The following is a 20,977-nucleotide window of genomic DNA, read 5'->3' as shown; positions in this document are numbered from 1 at the left end:
CACTTAAGTTCGTCTGGCTGAGGGGAGTCTTTGTGAATGGCTCACGTTTGTCCTAGCCAACCTGCTGCTCTTCAGAAGGTTGACCCTTGTTGGGCCGGTGGAAAGATTGACAGAACCTTAAGATGTAGCGCTCTGTGCAGTCATGGCCCACACCCCAGCAGGAAGGAGAAGAGCGAGGGGCTGCTGGCTGAGCTCAGTCTGGCAGGGCCACAGGGGAGGGTCTGTCTGGAGGCACCTCACGCCCACAGAAGAGTGCACATCACTTTACATGCAAATGAAGCCAAAAGATCCCTCTGTGCCTCTGGACAAGATCGTGCAGAACTCTGAAAAGTCAAGACGAACCCTCGCAGCGGTGGATATGTGATTGTGTGTGTGGGTTTCTGTGTGTGTATGTGTGTGTGTGTGGTGGGGAGTGCACAAAGACACATGGATAGACAATAGAATTTAGGGACCTTCAAAAGTAAAACTTAATTAATTGAAAGTTTTCAGGCCCTAATTTGACTTCCTCTTTTTAGAATCTCTGTGATTGGGCACTGCCATTAGAGAAGGTTTTCCAATATAGAAAAACAAGCATTCAAACTTTTTCTAAACAAGTTTTCCAGATAAATCTGTGTTCTTCTGGAGGGTTCATACCAATGCTCCTCTCCCACTCCCCTGAGGAATTGGCTGCAACATCTCTAGTGGTATAAGTAATGCATATACAAACACAAAGCCTGTATCCTCTCATTGAGCCTGATACGCTGACAATTTGAATGTTTGTTCTCCTTTGATTATTCCATTAACCACCTCACTATGCTGGATAATCCACTTGCATACATCAGATTGGGACGAGCAGCAGGATGGTTTAGTGTGTGGTTGCGCAGCATTACAGAGGTTCTTTCACTGAGAAAGGGTCTAATTACTTCTGTTAGCTGAGAAGGAACTAAACATGAATTAGAAGAACAGAGCTTATTAAGTAATGGAAGGTGTTGCGTAAAGGAAAAGAGAAGGCTTGTGGAGGTTGAGAAATGTAGCTGAACAGATACATAAATTGTGCAGGTTGTTTTTCTATTACCTAACTAGTTCTATATTATCTCAAAACAGCACTTGAACCTTGTATTTATTATATATTATCTTATATTTTGGGCTGTCAACGTTACTGCGTTAATAACGATGCAATTTACAGTAGGTCTGAAATTAATGCGTTCATTTCTTTATGCATTGATCACGAGCTACTTGTCCCTTTAGGCACACCGTAGTTAAGCCACCACACGAAGAGCAGCATCTCCCTATAGGCACAGTGATGGAAAAGAACAACACCTCTGCTCCTTTAAATAGCTTACTTCACACATTTTTTCCCTGTAGTAAAGTTAATGTTGTAGCCTTCAGTGTACCACAAGTTCCTTATTTTATTTCAAAATAAAAGCAGGTTGATATCCAAACAGGAAGTAGAGTACTGTTAGCTTCAGATGAGTACGTGATTAAAAATGTAAGTTTAACTTTTGAATTCAGAGATCGATCTTGATTTGTTTAAATCATTTACACAGCATTGTTATATAATATTATATTACATTTTTGTTATCCAGAAGGAGTTTTAGGAGAAAATAGTCTACAATTTAAATTTCAAAGCTTTCAGGGGAAATTATTTTTTTGTTTAATTGCAATGAGTTTCTTTCTTCATAAATAATATTTTTTTCACTTAATTTCCCTTCATTGAGGTCTGTAAAAAGAAATCAATTTTATTTTTTTTGCTTGAGCTTTGATGAAATAATTAGTCACAATAATCACTACCAATTGAATCCTCATCATTTACTTCTGCTTTTCTTGTGAATAATTGATCTATTATTTCCAGCACTTTTTTTTCATTAGAAATATTTTTTCTCTCATGCATCTACAAAAAAGAGGAATGGAGATTCAGAGACTTTGTGAAAAAAAGGGCTCATAGTAGGGTCATCTTTCTCCAGAGGTGATTAATGGAAGGTTTATAACATTTTTCCTTTTTATGTATTTTTTTGTAAAAACAAAACATTTGATGCTTAAAGGTCTTGTTTAAAACGGAATAGCACCTTATGATTCCAAACAGAACTCTGCCTTTAACTGGGATGTATAGATGATGAAAAACAAAGTTTAACTCAATACTAAGAAGCCGTTACCAACATTTTGTACACACTGCTTATACGCCCACATGTGTGAGCGTGTCTGGTGGCAGACCTCCCAGGCAGCAGTGCAGTAGCATCAGGCTTTTCTAATGAGACTATAAGAAGCACAACTTCACTGTTGTGCTGCCTGGAACATTAGTCTGCATTTGAAATGCACCCAGCGGCCTAGCAGGCATCTTTTATCGTTGGATGCAGCTGTCCATGCTTTCTGAACACTTACTACTAGCAAGCTTCCCTGACTACTGCCAGCGGGCAATATGTAATAGAACCATGAAAACAAAAGGAAAAATAGAAATATTTACCAAAGCACAGGAGCAAGAGAGTATTTCTTTTAAGAGAATATTCCCATTATTGGCAAACAAAAGCATAAAGTTTTTAAAAGTAGACTTCACACCAACTGATTCTTTGCCTGCGGAGGGAGAGCAGGGTGAGGGATAACAAAAAGATATAGAAAGAGCAATAGAGATACAAAGTAAGAGGAGAGGAAAAGAAAAGAAAAGCAAAATCTATACGTATAGACTGCAGCGTATGACACAAGTAGTACTTTATTCCATGGAGAGAAGCATCAATCTTGACAGCATATGGCGGCTGTGCAAAATCCATTAATTTTTAATATACCAGCGCTGAAATGAAAAGGCTTCCTGAGACAAGCAATTGTCAGATGTCAGCAGTGTTTTGATAAGTTTTTTGATCTCCTTTTTTTTATTTGCATTCATAAAATGAGGCTGTCCACATGACACACACTTTGGTTTGGACATGGCTAGAGACTGACATGGAGGCATTTCCCTCCAATTGCTCCCATCTTCAGTCAGGAGATGAGGCTCGGGGAGTGAAACAAAGACGATATGGATTTTTGAGTAAATGAGCTCTGACTTAGCTTGGGGAGGAAAGAAAACCTGCAATGTCATTGCACACATGCACAAAAGCACCATGCACTGAATATGATTACAACCTACATTTGCACCTCCTTAGTCTTTCCCATCCAAGCAAACTCGTTTTTAAATAGCCTCTGCATCTTTAAATCTGTCTGTTATTTAAAGTTTACTGTATAAATGTGCAAGAGAAACATGGATATATTAGTAGTGTTTAAAAATAAAATGATAGAAACAAATCAAAATGATGTAGCCATGCTTCCTCACTACCATACTGTACCCCCCCCCCCCCCACACACACACACACACACACACACACACACACACACACACACACACACACACACACACACACACACACACACACACACACACACACACACATACACAGACACACTAATTATCATTTTAAAGTAGAGGCAGGGTTTGAAAGTGCAGATTACAAAGGTCTCTTCAGAGGAGAGCAGAGAAGTGCTGTAGAGCTCAAATGTTCTCCAGCTGTGTGGCTAAGCTCTGTTAGAGGGATAAGATGAGCCCCTCTCAATGAGAGATAAGTAGCAGAGGTCAAACAGTAAGCTCAATGAGTTTTGTCATACTTTTCACACTTCTATATCCTCAGACAGCTCTATATGAAGGTCCTCGACCCTCTTAATGCAAATACATGACTGTACTCCAGAAGAGTATTTTCTTTTTTTCCCCCCTCTCCTCTCCCCAGTTTAATGGATCACTCTTTGGAGTCATCTTCTCGTGCAGAGGGTGCATTACAAGATATTTATTCATATTCATAAAATGCCAATTTAAAGCTTGCGAGTGGCCATAGGAGATGAGCAGGGAACTTGCAAAATCCAATAAGAGCTGCTTTGGAGACAGGTGCAAAGCGGACTAATTAATAGCAATCTATACTCTGGCCAGGGCACGCAGTGGGCCGACTAAGACACTCTTAGGTCGGGCAATGAAAAGATAGCAGCTCCAAATTCATTTTCTCACCGTGGCTCTCCCAAGAGAAAGCTCCCAAGTACACTCACACTTCTTTTAATGCCTGCACTGGGGTGTAATTTATTTTTGCGTTTGCCAGCACATTTGGAAAGTTCATTACTTCGCTCATGGCTTGTTAATTAGCCTTGTAAAGCCGCCATTAGATCTCCTCGGGCCAGGACCGAGATGAGACTTTTGTCCCAAAACATTAACACACTGCAGGAGGCCTGTAAAAGTGCACTCTGCCCATTTACGTCGTAACAGTGACACCTCGGTGAAAATGTGAAAGATGGAGGGACAATCAAGGCAAAGTCACGTATGCTCTGGACTGGCTGTTGCTTTGGTTTCACCTTTGCTGCCACGGACAGAGGTCGGGCTCATTTCTCTCTAACACCTGTTCAGGGCTGACTTTACAGCTTCAGAGCTTCTCTGCTGATGCTCAATATCCAGTTAGATGTCTGTCTACCTGGCTGTCTTTTTCTAAACCCAAGTCGACGGTATAAATGGCTGTGTCAGTGGTGATCTCCTCTGGGTTCTCGCTTACTTCCAACCTTGGAGCTCCAAGGGAGGAGGAGCAGTAATGAGCAGTAGTAGCAAGCTCAGCTGGCAGGTTGGAGAATACCTGCTGTGTGAGGCGTGACTACAGGAACACAGACTGACACCATAGCTACAACACCAGCCCAAGAGACCAGGCAGTCTGGCCTTATTGATTATGCAGGGGCTCATTTGTGTGGCCAAGCGGGTAGCAGGCACGTGTCCCATTTGAACTTTACAGGAATGGAACAGATCCGATTTACCTACTGCAGAAAGGAAGACCTGATGCTTTATTTTTTATAACAGCTGCGTCTAATGGAGCCTGGCAGGTACAGGAGGCGTCACATCTGTCGAGGCCCAGGTGATGATCTCACCCTCCGCTCCTTCCCGCTCCTAGCCCCATTCCTGACCAGTCAAATGACTCACACAGAAGATCAACAGTGTCATTCCCAATAAACTCTTCTTCCCCTTCCTGCCACTTTCCATCAGTTCCAGCGATAGGTTCTTGCTAGTAGCCATTTCATTCCACAACACGGCAGAATAAGGGGATGCATAATGTAAAAGATTCAAGGAAGATGAATGCTCTGTCTAATGCCAGGGCACGCAGAAGATTAATTAGAGAAATCCAGCCTTTTCACTTGTCAAAATGTAGAGGTATGGAGCCATACATCTGAGTCAGAGTGCTCCCCTCTGGAGTTTAGAAAGGAAAGGACATAAAGTGTCAAAGAAGAGGCTTGTAAAGCTAGAGTTACTGTTCAGACTTTATGAGCAGCAGCACTGCTACTCAAATACTGAACTGCATTTCATTCCATTGTTTGGGAAATTTGGAAATGCCACAACATTTAACCCCTTTAAATTACTGATTTAGCAAACATTGAGATTTTGAAATGGGGACTGTGTTTTCTCTATCGGTACACATACAGTGAGGGACGATTCAAATCGGTGAAATGAAAAATTAATTGGGATTCATTATCTAAACACATTTTAATAAAGCAACTCTTATCATGTGCTGTAAACTGTGTAACTTACACCCTTTCCAAAATCATGAACAACCATGTTGGGAACCCAGCATCGTGAATCGCATCACGAGTTGGGTAAATCACTGCATAGCCCACCCTGAAAAAGATGTTGTATACGTGGCATATGTTGCTCCAAAACTTGTATTAATGATTCTGCATTAATCTAGTCTTCTCAAATGGAGGTTACTCGTGCCATGTACTCGAACAACCTCCATATTATCACATGCTGGTGTTAGAACTGAGTTCTGATAACAAGTTGAACAGTCCCTCTCCTCTGAAAACCAAGGATGTGGCATCCATAACAGAATTTCAGATTTTGACTTGTCAGACCAAAGGACAGTTTTCCTGTTCATCTCAATCCATTTTAAATTTCCCTGGTTCCAGAAAAAACCTGAACATTCCTGGATGTAGTATATATACGGTTTCCTCTTTGCGTGGTAGTTTCAGGTAGCACACAGAATAATGAACAGTGTAGACAATAGCTTCTGGATGTTCTTGAGCTGATGCAATGATGTCCACTGCAGAACAGTGTCTGTTTTTAATGCAGGGTCGTCTGCTGGTCTGAAGATCACAGCCATCCATTTTCCTTTTACCCAGCATACAGATATTTTTTAAGATTCTCTGAATCGTTTAATGATATTATGTACTGCACACAGTAAATTATATCGAATTGTTCAGATACATTTTTCAATTGTTTCACAATTTTCCAGCCTGATCCTTTGAAGCTTCCCCATCTTTACTTCAGATGGACTCTCTGGGACGCTCTTTTTATTACCAGTTATGGTATTAACCTGTTGCCAGTAACCTATTTAATTGTGAGGTGTTCCATCAGGTTTTTTTAAGCATTTCACAACTTTTCCAGTCTTATGTGGACACTATACCAAATATTTTAAAACATGTTGTCGGCATCAGACAAAGATTGGGCAAATAATTATCCAAAAACAAAAGCATTTTTCAGTTCCAACAGTTGAAATGATATATTTGCGCTATTTTCACTTAAAAACTATGTTTCAATATTTTGCAAATCATCACATACTGTTTTTATTTACATTTTACACAACACCCTAACATTTTTTAATTAGGGGATGTTACACTGATTTTAAGTTATCACTGTCTTATCGAGTAAACATAGCCACTAACACGTGGCCAGTAGAGAGTCTATCCCTCTCCAACTATCTTTAGCCTTCTTTTGTTGACAGAATAAAATAGTCTATAAAGCAATTTAACCACTTGTTCCATTGAAATATTTAGTCATGAATTCAAGCTTTGTCATTTTTTTAAAATTAAAGCCAAGAAAGGTACATCTGATAGTTTTCCTCGATGATATGTTTCGCAGTACTTCCTGCAAACACCTGTCCTCATCAATGGGTGTTGGAGATAATAGGCCTCAATCATTGTTATATTGGTAATGTTTGCATGAAATAAATCATATTTACCCTTCCCCTTGAATACAACTTTAAGCTTTAAGCTTGTGAGCAAAAAGGTGGGGGGGGGAATTATTTTCACTCAATTGCATTTTGTGAATACAGCAATATTTGATTTGTTTTTTTTTATTTGTGGCAATAATTGAAGTATGAAAATGACAAATTCCATGAACCATGGCCAGATTATTATCTATAAACAAATTTACACTGAAAATAGTACACAGGAAGTGGAGCAGCTGAGCTAAGGTTTAATATAAAACCTATACACATTGGCTAAGATATTGTTAAAACGTCTTTCTTTTCTAAGGTTTAAAATGGATAGAATGTGATGTACTCTTACTTATTAAAACTCCTACTCCCTTTGGTGATGAGAAAATGTCCTACCAAGTTCTTCTTCCATGTTCTCTTTCAACTCAGTGAATTTGAGCTTCAGGACGATCCAGCAGTTTGTCTATCCGTGCAAAATATGTCTGCTCTTTTTCTACCTTTTCCCCAATCTCACAGCGCTCCAAATATCATCATCAAACGTCACTGTGGCATACTTGAATAGCTCACTGGTAACAGGAATATATCTCCCTCATAGCAGGGTGGGGTGGCACGCCACACAGCAGTTAGATCAACAACAACAACAGCAGCAGCAGCAGCATCGGCTCAAAACAGCCGACTGCTGATAAAAGGGCGGGTGGGGGTGAGGGTGGGGGGAGTTCCTCTCAGCTCAGCAGAACGGTGTGATCAGCTGTAGAATTTTGTCTGTTCTCTTCTCTCTTTCACCCTCCCTCCCTCCCACCCTCCTTGCTTCCTTCCCTCGCCCCTTCACTTCACTCCTTCCTCTCTTCCTATCCAGAAGACAGGAAGCTGTTTGTGGGAATGCTCGGCAAGCAGCAGAGCGAGGACGACGTCCGGCGGCTGTTTGAGACCTTCGGCCAGATCGAGGAGTGTACTGTCCTGCGAGGGCCTGATGGGGCCAGTAAGGGTCAGAGCCCACACACCTGCCACTCTTTTTTCCCCTTCTGTCCCTCTCAATCCCTCTCAATTTATCTGTCTGTCTTACTGGTGGTCTTCTGTCTTTCTATCTTCTCTTTATATGTTTGGAACCATGCTTCAGCCGCTCTTTCTTATCGACATCGTCTGAGCTCCGCTCCTCTGAATAACTCATCCTCCCCTTCAGCTCTTCTTTTTTTCCCCATCACCTCTTATGTGCCTCGCTCGCATTTCTTTCTTTCATACCTCATTGTCACTGTGCTCTGACACCTCCCCCTTCCCACTTTCCTTTTCTCACTACTTTGTGCATTTCACTTCCCTTTTATCTTTTCACTCCAACTCTCCTTTCTCTCATTTTATTGTTTCCTTCCAAACTCCCTTTTCTGTTCTTTCTTCATCCCGGCAGCTCCTCTCACCCTGAGCTCGTATACTCAACAGATCCATCATGCAACACGTCGTCTTTTATTTCCTTACCACTCTCTTTCTTCTCATCCAACTCTTCCTGTTATCTGAAAAGCTGAGAGGTTGTAATCATGTTTGTTTCTCACATTCCCGTCATACCTCCCCGGGGACGCCATTGGATGATGATGTCCTTCTGTAAATAAAGCGGCCAGGCTCTGGTTTTTTTTTTTGCGCTGCTGTCACTCACCGTGCGGCAGATTTGCCTGCATTCAGGAACAGCTTATGCATTCAGTTCTGTGGCTTATGTGCAATTAAGTTAGTAGAGCGTGCACAAATATGAAATGTGTGATGCAGGTGGGATTATTCTGAGAGTGCAGGAGTCTCCCCATTATCCTTTGATGGGTTTCTGTCTTATAGCCATATTTAGAGCGATAATGCCAATGATATTGCTCTGAACCTTTACCTTCCTCTCTCTCTGTGATTTATTCTCTCATACGAAGTGTGTGAATGTGAGAAAAGGATGTGTGGGAAGGCAAAGCCTGCTGAGTATATCGAAAAAGAAAAGACGGCTATACCCAACCACATGCCTATCTGTGTCAACATCTGTTCCTCTCACTGTTAATCCCGGGTCTATTGCACCGCGTCGCCCCAACAGCCCACTACCTTTTTTCCTCACCGGCTTGTTTCCTCTTTTCCCTCACCGGCTCACTCTCTTCTTGTCTGCTCAGAAGCCTCCATCTGATTGACAGCACATAAAATGAAATCAGGCCTGTACTGTTGTATCAGACAGGAGCTAGTTTTCTCCCACATTCTCGCCTTCACTCGTTTTCGACCCTCCTGCACCCCTCACTTCATTCTTGTGTTTTTCTTTTTTTCCCTTTCTCACATGCCATATGTTTCCTGTGTTCGGTATTTGCTCAATCACATTTTTTCATGTTTTCTCTGCTTTGAAATGGGGAAAGTGTTAACTAGGAATTGTACCAGCAGACAAAGGTCTCATATATAGGTATCTAGTCCTATCACTGTCTGTGCAACAGTCCCATGTAATCATTACAGGATGTTACGGCAAATTATTTTGCCAGCCTCCTCGCTTGGGATGAGGCTGGCGTAATTTGAATGAGACAGACCTTGAAATTGACGGTGCTATCTGTTCCATGATGGAGGCTTTGTCCCCTGTTGATGTAAATTTATGCTACTCAGAGGCTTTTCAGCACCCCTCTTCACCCAATAAAAAAGGCCGAGAAGTTTAACATCCATCTCTCTATGGCGCTGCTCCTCAAAGTACTTTTAAAGTGCAACACTTGCTGCCAGAGTTGAATAGAGCCCTGAATTGTCAGGAAAAATAGAGAGATGGCTTTTAGGTCTATAATTAAGTTGTGTTATAAATGTCACCCATCCAGCGGGATGGAATTCATGCATACATATTATTACCCCGGGAATTCAAAAGGCAGTGCAGATCCTCTCGCTTGAAAGCAATACAATCTCTCTTTTTTCCTTTTCCCCCCCAAACTCATTCTGAGCCATCAAATTCAAAAACTCAAATGTGCACTATAATTTATGAGGCTTTGGCACTTCCAATTCTTTTGAGATGATGTCTGCTGTGTCCCTTAATATTTTTTTTTGTAGTCCAAGAAAAGCAAAGCTACAGCATTGATGTTTTTGGGGTGGAGAAATTTGAGGACATTGTTCTTTTGACATGACTTTGGCATTGATGGTGTGCGCCAAGCCCTGCAGTTTTAAGGTTTTTTTTTTTCTGGTGGAGCAGAGCTGCCAGGGCCACTGAGTCTCTGGCACAATATCTGAAAACCCTTGTTAGGGAAACAACAGCAAGTTGTGTTGCCTTACAAAACCAAGAGGCTTTTCCAAGAACAAACTGCCCATTATTATCTCAACTACAAAGGTTAAATGCATTTGTTCCTTCAAAGGCAAAGCTGCAGTCAAATGGTACACAGTGGGCAGACGCATTTCAGTCGGACAAATGAAGACCTTTCCTGCCTTCACCCAGAGGGCTGTTCAAGTGAAGTAAAAGGGTTTTAAAGTGCTGTGACAGAATCAAAGGCTTTTTTTTTTACTTATCTGTTTGCCTCTGTAGAGCTGTACAGCTTCATGGACATTTGACGGTACAGAAAACACATGGCCTCTACTACTCGTCACATGTCAGCTTCAGCATAAAAATGGTCAACCAAATGATTGTGCACATACTGCATTTCCCTCTGTTAAATCTTTTTTGGTTGTTTGGGAAGATGTGCCTCTTAGGATTTAGAAACGAATGGATCCATTCCTGAGCCCACCAATCAGTGTTTGTAATTAAGACAAATCATTCCCAACTACTTTGAAAATATAGGGTAAATGAATATACACAAAAGGAGTTACTGTTTTAAATAGCTATCAGTAGTTTTTAAGAAACCATGGGATTGAACTCTAAAAAGCCTGTCTCCCTCGAAGACACTGGAGCTGCTCAGCTAATGAAAAGAGGACAGAATTAATCCATGAGTTTGTTAATTAGGTATCTCTTGACTTAACACATGAGCTACCTGAAGGCAAGGATAAGAATAGGACATAACAGAATACCTCGTGAAGTCTCTGACGACCATAAAGCTTAGAGAAATAGCTCCTGTTTAATTTAATAGCTTTTGGAAAATCACCACCTTTTACTTCCACTGTATTTCAGTTCACTTCATTTCTCTTGATGTTTTAGTGGTTTAGTGCCTGCCCTAACCTACACACAGATACACTATTTAATCATATAGTTAGACTATGTACTGTAACGTTGTAAAAAAAAACATATTGTGCTTAATTATTATGAGCTACTCAAATCATTTGAAATGTTAATGCAATGAGGCTCCAGAACACTGCTGCCAACAGCCGCTCTTTTGTCTCCCCGCCAACTTTCTATGTTGACTTCTCCTTTTGTGCACTAACCACACAACAGATTTAAGATGGTTTGGATGCCCTTTGAGCAAAGCCCCCCCCCCATCTGAAATTATACATGAGCAGAGATTCGGTTAGATAGGCAGATTATAATACTATGCCTTTGTCATCATAATCTCTTTTATGAGTGACTGCACACAAATCACATTGTGTAAATATTAAACAGATTAATAATCACAAACAAGTCAGGGTAGTAAATGCCTTGGCTGCATGCTCCAAAGTGTGTGTGTGTGTGTGTGTGTGTGTGTGTGTGTGTGTGTGTGTGTGTCTGGAGGGGGGGGGGGGGGGGGGGGGGGGGGGGGGGGAGGGAGGGGGGCACAGTAAGAAAGGGGCGAGGGACAGGATGTTCCATGTAGTTTATGCCTTTGCTACAATTAGACTGATTTATTCAGAGTTATGCGCTGAACAAACACATGGCAGAATATATTTACAAACTAGATTACATGAAAGTAATGGTTATAAATGCCCCCTCCCCACCCACCCATATTCAATGCAATCTCCCTGATGTTGTGCCCCTCCCTCTTGTTCTTCTTGTTTTCTGTGTATGCAGGCTGTGCCTTTGTCAAGTTCTCCAGTCACGCAGAAGCACAGGCTGCCATCAACAGCTTACATGGTGGACAGACTATGCCTGTAAGTACACACTCACTAACTGTTGTATGTGTTTTCTCACAACAAAATCAACTTACGATCAGGACTAAAAATGCATTAGTAAAGCCTACTTTCAGATTTATGTCAATGCAGTTGCACAAAATTACACTTATTATCAAGTGGACAGTTTTAGAGATGCGTGCTGTAAGTTGGATGTGTATCATTTCAAGTTGTTGGAGGTGGACTGGGATTAAGTTTATAGTAGTACTAGTTCACTTTTTGATTTTGTTTTCTGCCCCACAAAAAAAGACCAACTCAGTATTCCCTTTAAATTTTCTATTCTACTGCACCAACCGAATGGGTTGTGCCTCTTTTTGTTTCTCAAACATGTTAAGAAAAGTCATAGGCATAAACATTATTAACATATATGAGAATATTAAACATTTATGGATGTACCCATTTCTTCTGCTGTGTAATGCATACATTTATAAAAACACAGACCAAAAAACATGCCATCTCTGTCGTGTCTCTTCAAAGCACATTAACAGTCCACACTAACACAGAAACATTCTCACTGTGTGTTATCGCACACAAAAGATTCCTGCAGTCAGCATCCGCCACCTCACAGCACACAGCTCCATGCTCGCTATCTGTCTTTTCCCTCAATATCCATTTCCCTCGCTATGTAGATTACCTTTAAAGCAGACAGATAGAGTGTTTACATTCACACTCTTATAAAGATATGATTACTTTGCACTGCACATGAATCCTTGAATTTGTCCTTAGGAGGCGTTATGCTATGACTCTACTCTCTGCAAGCCCAACACAGTCGCAGCAGATGGCTGTTTAACATGGGTCTGGTTTTGCTCAAGGTTTCTGTCTGACATTTTACTGCCACTGTTGCCCCATGCATAACTCATGGTGGATTAATATTGGGTCTCTGCAACAATACAATATATAGGCTATTACTGTCTAGACCTGCTCTAGTCTTGAGATAACAGACAGTATGTTGTGACTTTGCACTATGCAGTTGGCTTACTTTTAAAGTTGGCAATGAAGACAGACAGAAAGGGGAGAGAAAATAGGGTTGTTTAATTGGGTGATTTCCATTTTATGTGCTGTAAGATTAGAGTTTAATTAATTTAATTCACCCCTTTTGATTTGATTATTTCACATTATATTGATCAATGCAGAAACAAGCTCTTAATGCTGAGGAAACTACAGACAAAACAGGTACAGAGTTTTGAGTCATTTTTCATGGTATGGTCCTACAACCGTGTGCACCTGAGAACGTAAGGGCTGTGCACGAGGTACCCTGTTGGCCATTTTGATTAAGCTCTTAATGCTCTTTGAGCATATCTGTGTGATATAGCAAATGCATTAGCTTACAATTCCCCTACTTGCGTTGGCAGAAGAAGCCACCTGATGACAGTAAATCCAATGTTCACTGACATCATAGTTTTCTCTTAGTTTACCAAGATCAATAAGAAAGAGAGAATTTAAGTTAATAAAGTAATGCATTAAGTGAATAAGGGTAACAAGAGGAAGGTTATGTTATACACAGCAGGTTTTACTATTTTTGAGGGGAAAATTGCATTGTAAAAAGTTAATAGTTTTAACAACTTTCTGAAACTGTTCCAGCTGTAATAAGTGTAAAATATGTGGCTTTACATTTGGAGATAGTTACATGGTGAAGCAATTGAAGATATACATATGTTATCAGCATAACAGTTACACTTTTGTGTTTGCTTTAGACAGGTCTAGGTAGGATAAGCGTTGATATTCTGGTATTTTCTAGAGGAGGTTGTTTTTTTAAGGTAAACAATGTCTTCAAGACAAACTGCATGTTCTAAATTGCAATGAGCCTGTGCCCAAGTGACAGATAACACACATGCAGCAAAAGATTTCTTAATATGGATGGGCTAAGGGGATTTAAGTCACAGTCTCTTCTCACAATAAAATCAACGTGTCTGATAAACAGCTCATCATAGCCAATGTAGTACCATTGACAGTTTGAACCCTGTCAGGGGGCTATTTTGCTGAAGAATATTAAATATTTAAAAACACTTGAAAAACACTTATCAAGGGAGGCTTCATTACAGTGAATGGAAGGAAGGTTAACACGTTAGTCAATAATATTGAATAGCACCCGACAGTTAAGATGAATCTTCTTAATCAGGTCAGATTAATAAACCATGTTTGCTTCCTTGACTGCTTCCTGAAATTTCAGTATCCTGTCCTTCATAACACTATGGGACACTTGTAGCTTATCAGCTTTCCAATAACTCATGACATTTATTCTTCTTGCAGACTGGGAAATTCATCTTGATGGTGTTTAATATTGTTCAGCTATTATAAACCTACTCAGCCCAAATGTAAATCAGACTGCATAAGCGCTTGCTGCCCTAAAAGCTCAAGGTTTTTGTACAACATTTATCGACCATTACACAGGATGTCAGCAAATACGGAATCACTCTGGTCAGTGTGGGCTGTTCCACACTGCCTCATAGTCGGAAATGAGCTTTGAATATAATAAACAGTAGTTGTGAAATAAATGACTAAGCATAAGTTAGTGTTGATTTGTTTAGTTGTAGAATGAAGCCACCAAACCTGCAACTATTTTCAATCTAAAGTTAATTATGAATTGGGTATGCTTCTGTCGGGCTTGAACAAGGCCACCGAAAAGGCTTAAAAAAGATGATTGACGAAGCACCTCCCGGCCGGTTCTGTGAGCTGTGCAGCTGGACACACACACAGAGCACACACTCCTCCTGGCAGACATCCGCACCTTCACACACTTCACTGATGTTCCGCAATAAATATTTACAGACGCTTCCTGGCAGCCAGATAGTGTCCTGGAAGCCAGATGTAATTTACACATCTTTTTGATGCCGCCTCTATTTGCATTACACTGAAGTGAGGAAGGGGAATGAGTGGTAGAGTGGCTCTCTATTTGTGTGTGTGGTTGTTGTGCTCAGTGGAGACCAAACTTTTTGGCATGTAAACCACAAGGGTCAAAATTTAATAAGCAGTGGGCCGTGAGCCGAAGAATAATCCTCTTGCACACTCATCATAGACAGTGATGTCAGGCCTCTGCTTGAAATTTGATTCTAATCAAGATATTTACCTTCTACTCAAACTATCTTGTTGACTCAATCAACATAATATGTTTACTTCCAGAAGATTTACATAATTGGGGCTCATTGGGGCTGGCATTTTGCTTTCTTGCCGTATCAAAATTTGGCTTATGTGGACAATTTGTGCACACCTTGTATGTTAGTTTAAGCCATTGACTGTATATAAAAGTGGCCAAAGTGTTTTATAATAATAATAAAAATAATAATAATAACAATAACAATAACAATAATAATAATAATAATACATTGGTTTTATACAGCGCTTTTCTGAAAACTCGAAGACGCTTTCACAAAAACATAAAACAATAAAACAAAACAAAAAACGACGAGGACAGTACAACAAAGAAGTAATGTGGGGGGGGGGGAGTTAGTGGTTGTAGGCAGTGATGAAGAGGTGAGTTTTGAGGGATTTCTTGAAGGAGGTGAGTGTGGGGGAGTCTCTAATGTTTTTTGGGAGTGAGTTCCAAAGGGTGGGAGTAGCAATGGAGAAGGCCCTGTCCCCCCAGGACCGATAGTTTGTCTGATATGGGGGGGGGACAGGAGGTTTGCATCCGCAGACCTGAGAGGGCAGGTGGGAGTATGTCGGTGGAGGAACTCAGACAGGTAGGGGGAGCCAGGTTGTGAAGGGCTTTGTAGGTGATGATGAGGAGCTTGAAGTTGATACACTGGGGGATGGGGAGCCAGTGGAGGTCATGAAGAACGGGGGTGATGCAGGAGTGTGTGAGGAGACGAGCAGCAGAGTTCTGGATGTATTGAAGTTTCTTGAGTGTTTTGGATGGTGATCCGTAGAGGAGACTGTTGCAATAGTCTAATCTGGAGGTGATGAATGCGTGGGTGAGAGTCTTAGCAGCTGAAAATGAGAGGGATGGGGGGAGGCGGGCGATGTTTCTGAGGTGGAAAAAGGCTGTTTTGGTGATGTGTTTGATGTGTTTGTCGTAGGAGAGGGTTTGGTGGAAGATGACATCAAGTTTACGGATATTGGGGGAAGGGAGCACTGTGGAGCCATCCATGGTGAGGGAGAAGTTGTTGGTGGATTTGATGAGGAAATTGGGACCGATGATGATGACTTCTGATTTGTCACAGTTGAGTTTGAGAAAGCTGGTTTGGAGCCAGGATTATATTTTTGTGATGCAATCAGTGAGGATTGAGTGAGTGGCAGGAGTGATGGCTTTGGTGGCGATGTGGAGCTGGATGTCGTTGGTTTTCAACTCAAGTCTACACAATAGGGATCAGCAGGTGGAACCACAGTACTGAAGTCTGCTCACCAAAACACACATTTAATTTACCAATAAAAAGGTCAGTACAGTCTACAGCAAAACAGAGTCTTGGTTGTGTTTGAAACAGACATTTACTGTTAGTCTTATTTTCATTTTTGTATTCATTTTTTTCAATGTATTGTATTTTTATTTATTTTTTTAGAATCACTTGTATTTCGATTTCATAGTTTGACCCATGTCTTATTTGTAAGTATGGAGGTGGCAGATTGTATGATGTATACTGCAGCCAGTCAGTAGGGGGAGCTCTCAAAGTTTTAGCGTTACTTTTTTGACCTGTCATGTCATCCATCTTATTGTAGAGTCTCTGGTTAAAGCTCAGACATAGCTTTTATCCATCTGACTACAGAGCCACCTGAGGTCTACTGCAGACAAGCTGGCCAAGTGCAACATATGGAGCCCCAAACAGACCTGGGGCAGATCAAGAGCCATCCAACTTCATTAATAATCAATATTATCCATATCTCTCTCCCTCTATCCCTGCACCTGTTATCCTCCTCTCCACAAATCCAACTTCCACTCCAGATTAATAGGCAAGGTGGCCATTAGTATCCAACTTAGGCTTGGGTACCGATGGGGGATGCAGTTAATTTGGATAATATCACTGCCACATGTCGTCAACAACAGACTAACAGGAGGCAGGATTCACAGAGTAGGCTGCTCAGCACACTGCCTGCTGCCAGCTGTGAGGTCTGGATGAACCTTGAACAAAGAGTTGTCTCTCACTCTCTCCCCGTGTCTCTCTCCCTCTTAATGTTCTTTCCGCAGCATCTGTGTTACCTGGCACACACACGCGTGCCATAAATAATACCTGCACCAAAATACGCTGGCCCAAAATGAAAGGCTCTAATGAAGCTTAAGGGCAAGGGGATGCCACCGAAGGGCATGCGCTGATAGATCGGGTCATAGCTTTAATTGATGTTTATTGCGGATTGCAGGTGCTTCCAAAATTAACTTAAAAGGTGATTGGGCGACAGAACAGGCTCTCTCACTGGTTCAGCTGTTGAACTACAGCAAGGCTGCAGAGGCACAGGTGGCAGAACTTCAAATGGCAGAGCCAGGGGCAGGCAGACAACACCCAGTAAATTGCAGACATTGTCATGTTCAGTGTCACAGCATGGCTGACAGGGTCTGTGGAGCTTGCCGATGTTGGCAGAAACAAGACAGTGCATGTGTCATACTATGGTTCTAGATTAATGAGAGATAAGACCAAGCCAGGGAGCATTGTCATTGTTGCACACAATTCATCAAACGCCACATGAAAGTGTTGAATCTTGTAGCTGACAGAGTACACAGAGTTTTGTGTATTTGCACTCGTCATGTATTGCTGTGAAAACTGTTATTTACAAAACGCCTTACAAGCCAAGTGAACATACCAGTATGAATGACAGTTTTCTTCGACGGTGTCGTTTGGCTTGATGCAGTATGCTCGATATCTGCAGCAGTATGTGGTGGACAGCCAGGCCAGACCAAGACAGCATCATCCAGTGCTAATGAGAGACAGTCCTCCCATGAGGCTAGCAGAGATGGAGCAAGGTTCAGAGAGTTGAATAAGAAGCCCACAGGGGGCTCATCCAATTACCAACAAACTTGTTATGGAGTTTTCAATTAATTTCCGACTGATTCTCGATTAAAACTTTTAGTCTGTAAGCCTGTAGAAACCTATAAAGCTTAGGAAAGTTTTGTTTCTCATTTGGTAGTAGCTTTTTGCAGAATAGGCGAGAACAGATCATTAATACGCTTTTCAAAGTGACAAGTTTTCCTCTCAATGAGTGTGTCGTTATATAACATTGCTGTAATCCTCTGAAGGAGATGAAAGACGTGTGTTTACCTGTTGTCACACACTTAACACCAGTGTCTTTGTGTCCCAGTAATGCAGTGATAAAAAGCGTAATTCCATTTCACTGCTGTAGTTCAGTTCTAATCCCTCAATTACTGTTGTGTATTTTTCCATCTACACATTTTGTGGCCCATACAAAATCCAATATAGGAGATTTTCACAAGTCAAGTGCGTTGTTCAAGAAATTAGATTAGTTTTTGAACCCGTGACAAATTCCTTAGTTGTACCTGTCAAAAGTGAAGGCTCCCTGTTGGCCCTTATCAAATTCAGTGAATTCATTTTCGCTCCAGGTACGGGAGTCGTGCGGGCAGAGGTTATTATTCTGTTTGTTTGTCAGCTTGTGCTTTTCTGCTTCCAGAGCGAGGATGCTGCCGCTTTGCATCCAGCGCCTATTGTCTGCTGCCACCTGTTCCTTCATTACCTGCACATATTGCTCTTTGTTTTATTAACAGAAACTTTTGATTTATCTGCCAGTGGATCACGGTCTGGAATCTGCCTTTTTTCTGATAAGGGATCTAGTCGGATTATATATCTACTTGATATGTGAAGACACGAAATCCACCTGTTCAGGGACAGGAAAATATATTTCATTTTCAAGGGGATTTTTTTGCGTTCAGGCTATGAAAGTCAGAAATGCTATGCTTTTACATGAGTGACAGAGCTGACAACACCTGCAGAGGATGTTGTAGTGCTTTAGTGAGAATGCCAAAGCCTTTCAGAGTAGAATTCTCAGACTTGGTCTCCTCCTGCGCTGTCGTCTACAGCAGAGCTCTCTGCTGCGAGACACTAGACCAGGCCAGACTCTTGAGTCATGGTGCAGTGGCTACAGGCAGCCTCAGGCTTTCACAGTCCCCAATGCATTCTTCATGAGGTATTAAATGAATGTAAGAATACACAGACACACAATGCAGAGAAAATGAATGTGATCTAAATGCCAGGCGCTCGTGCTGAAGGCAGGCTTGAGCAACAACGCTGGAGGAGGATGTTTGCTCAGTGCCGGCCTCATTAAGTCCAGCAGCCCCCATCCCTTCAACCAGCCCACAAAGTTGAGAAAGAACCGAGAAAGGTCAGGAGGTGGGATGAAATGAAATTAGAGAGGGAGAAATTGTGCCGTTAACGCCGCCATGTCCCGAGTATTGATTTAACTAATTGAAATGGCATCGAGGGAGAAACACCAGATGGGTCTCCTCTGGCCTGAGGTGGGTTGCTGGCTGGCTCTGATAGGATCCCATCTGAGACACTCTGTCCCCGGGGTCCATGTTGATGCTTTCTCCATTCCCTGGCCGGTTTCTCGCTGTTATCTACAGCCAGCACATTCTCTTGGAGGTGTTAATAGAATGTTATTAGACACTTTTCACATGGGTGAGTCAGAGCTTACTTGCAAAGCCACTGAAGGAGAACTTGTTTATCTTTTGAATTAAGAAAATGAAAATTTGGATAAGAAAAGAATGAGATAAAAAAAACAGAAACAGAAGCTGAGGGAAGTATAGGCTTAGACATGCTGACTGATCATTAAGAATAAAGTAGAAAAACATAAAAAAAAAGTGTCAGGTTTTTGGCAGGATAAATATATGACAACATGTTACGTAAGATTTGTTGAAGCAGCTATTACTACCCCAACCCCAAAGCTGGAGACTACACTGGCAAACTGCCCTCTCTGTGGCGTGATCACTTAGCTGTCCCTGTTTAAAATTTCATGAAGTGTCTACAAAAATAGGACACACTATTTGTATGACTTACTATGAACTAGCATGAAATAAGGATGCACAACTGTGAGACAGAGAGTGTATTTGTTCAGTGGCTGAAAACTCTCTCTCACTGTGCAGTTGCATTATTCAGCTTCACAGGGCATTCGTTTGTTTGTTTCTCTGATTTTCTGTTTGGATAGCTCTGCTTTAGTAATGCCTCTCATGTAGGTAGCACTCAAGCTTAAACTTGAACCTGTGGAGAAGCTCCGTCTAGCTTTGTAAAATTCAATTTCTCACACACACAAAAAGAAAACAGGTGCATGGGGCATCACTCACACCGGTCATCCTCATCACTTTATGGCACTGTGTCCCCTGCTGTTCACTTACATTTTAGACTTGATCCCCCCCCCAAAGAAAAAATGTAAATCCAAATCAAAGTCTGAATTTGTTCTGACCCTGTCAGGATGAGACATTTTGTGAAAGATGAATCCAAGTTGTGATTATTAAGTCTTTTTCTCTGCATGTTTTTACTTTTATGATCCTACTAATCATATCCTGACTGGCCCCTGGCTGCCTGTGTCCTTCTGTCCTGGTGCTGCTCCATGCTCTTTCCCAGCATGCACTGCTTGTAATTAAATAGGAGCCTGGTCCTCTTGACAGTATCTCTAGCTGCTTTCTCTGCCTGGCAGCTTCCTCATCCTCTCTTTCCGTATCTCTCTCTCTGTCTGTCTGTCTTTCACTCACTCACTCACACACACTCTCCCTCCATGGATGTCACAAAGGAACTGACTCTGGTCTCTGTCTCTCAAATGATTTAATTGGATGCAAACTCAGGAGCACAGACATCAATACAGAACTATATCTGCCATAAGGCAGAGCCATTAGTCAATACTTCACCCTCCACATGCCGAAGGCTTTTGTCAGACCTAATTACCCAGGACTGTATTCAGTGGAGCTTCAACAGTGGGGGACTTGGACTCCGGTGGGATCTGGTTAGGATCACAGTTCACTTCCAGTGTATACAGTTGAGTTTAAAAGTTCACCAAAGCAAATATCACTCACTATTCTCTTCCATTTATCGCTGACAGCTAAATGACCGCAGTCATGGGAGGTGCACATTTCCTTTCGATGACTTACTGGACTTTTTATTGTAGGTCTTGAAAGCTGAATGCTG

At 41.6% G+C, this 20,977-nt stretch overlaps 1 protein-coding gene across 7 annotated transcripts in view; it reads left to right on the top strand.

Annotated features, from left to right (window-relative positions):
* celf6 (CUGBP Elav-like family member 6) overlaps window positions 1–20,977 on the top strand; it is a 138,768-nt gene that overhangs the window by 90,424 nt on the left and 27,367 nt on the right. For 4 of the 7 annotated variants that reach the window (XM_065953010.1, XM_065953009.1, XM_029278424.2 and 1 more), the window contains exons 4-5: window positions 7,807–7,935; window positions 11,827–11,906. In XM_065953010.1, the coding sequence (XP_065809082.1) occupies window positions 7,807–7,935; window positions 11,827–11,906 (209 nt within the window). The remainder of the gene's footprint in view (window positions 1–7,806; window positions 7,936–11,826; window positions 11,907–20,977) is intronic. The other 3 variants (XM_065953011.1, XM_065953007.1, XM_065953012.1) reach the window with 2 other exon arrangements.

Source organism: Labrus bergylta, chromosome 3 (assembly GCF_963930695.1).
Source record: "Labrus bergylta chromosome 3, fLabBer1.1, whole genome shotgun sequence".
Lineage (NCBI taxonomy): Eukaryota > Metazoa > Chordata > Actinopteri > Labriformes > Labridae > Labrus > Labrus bergylta.
This window is presented reverse-complemented; position numbering and strand designations above follow the sequence as displayed.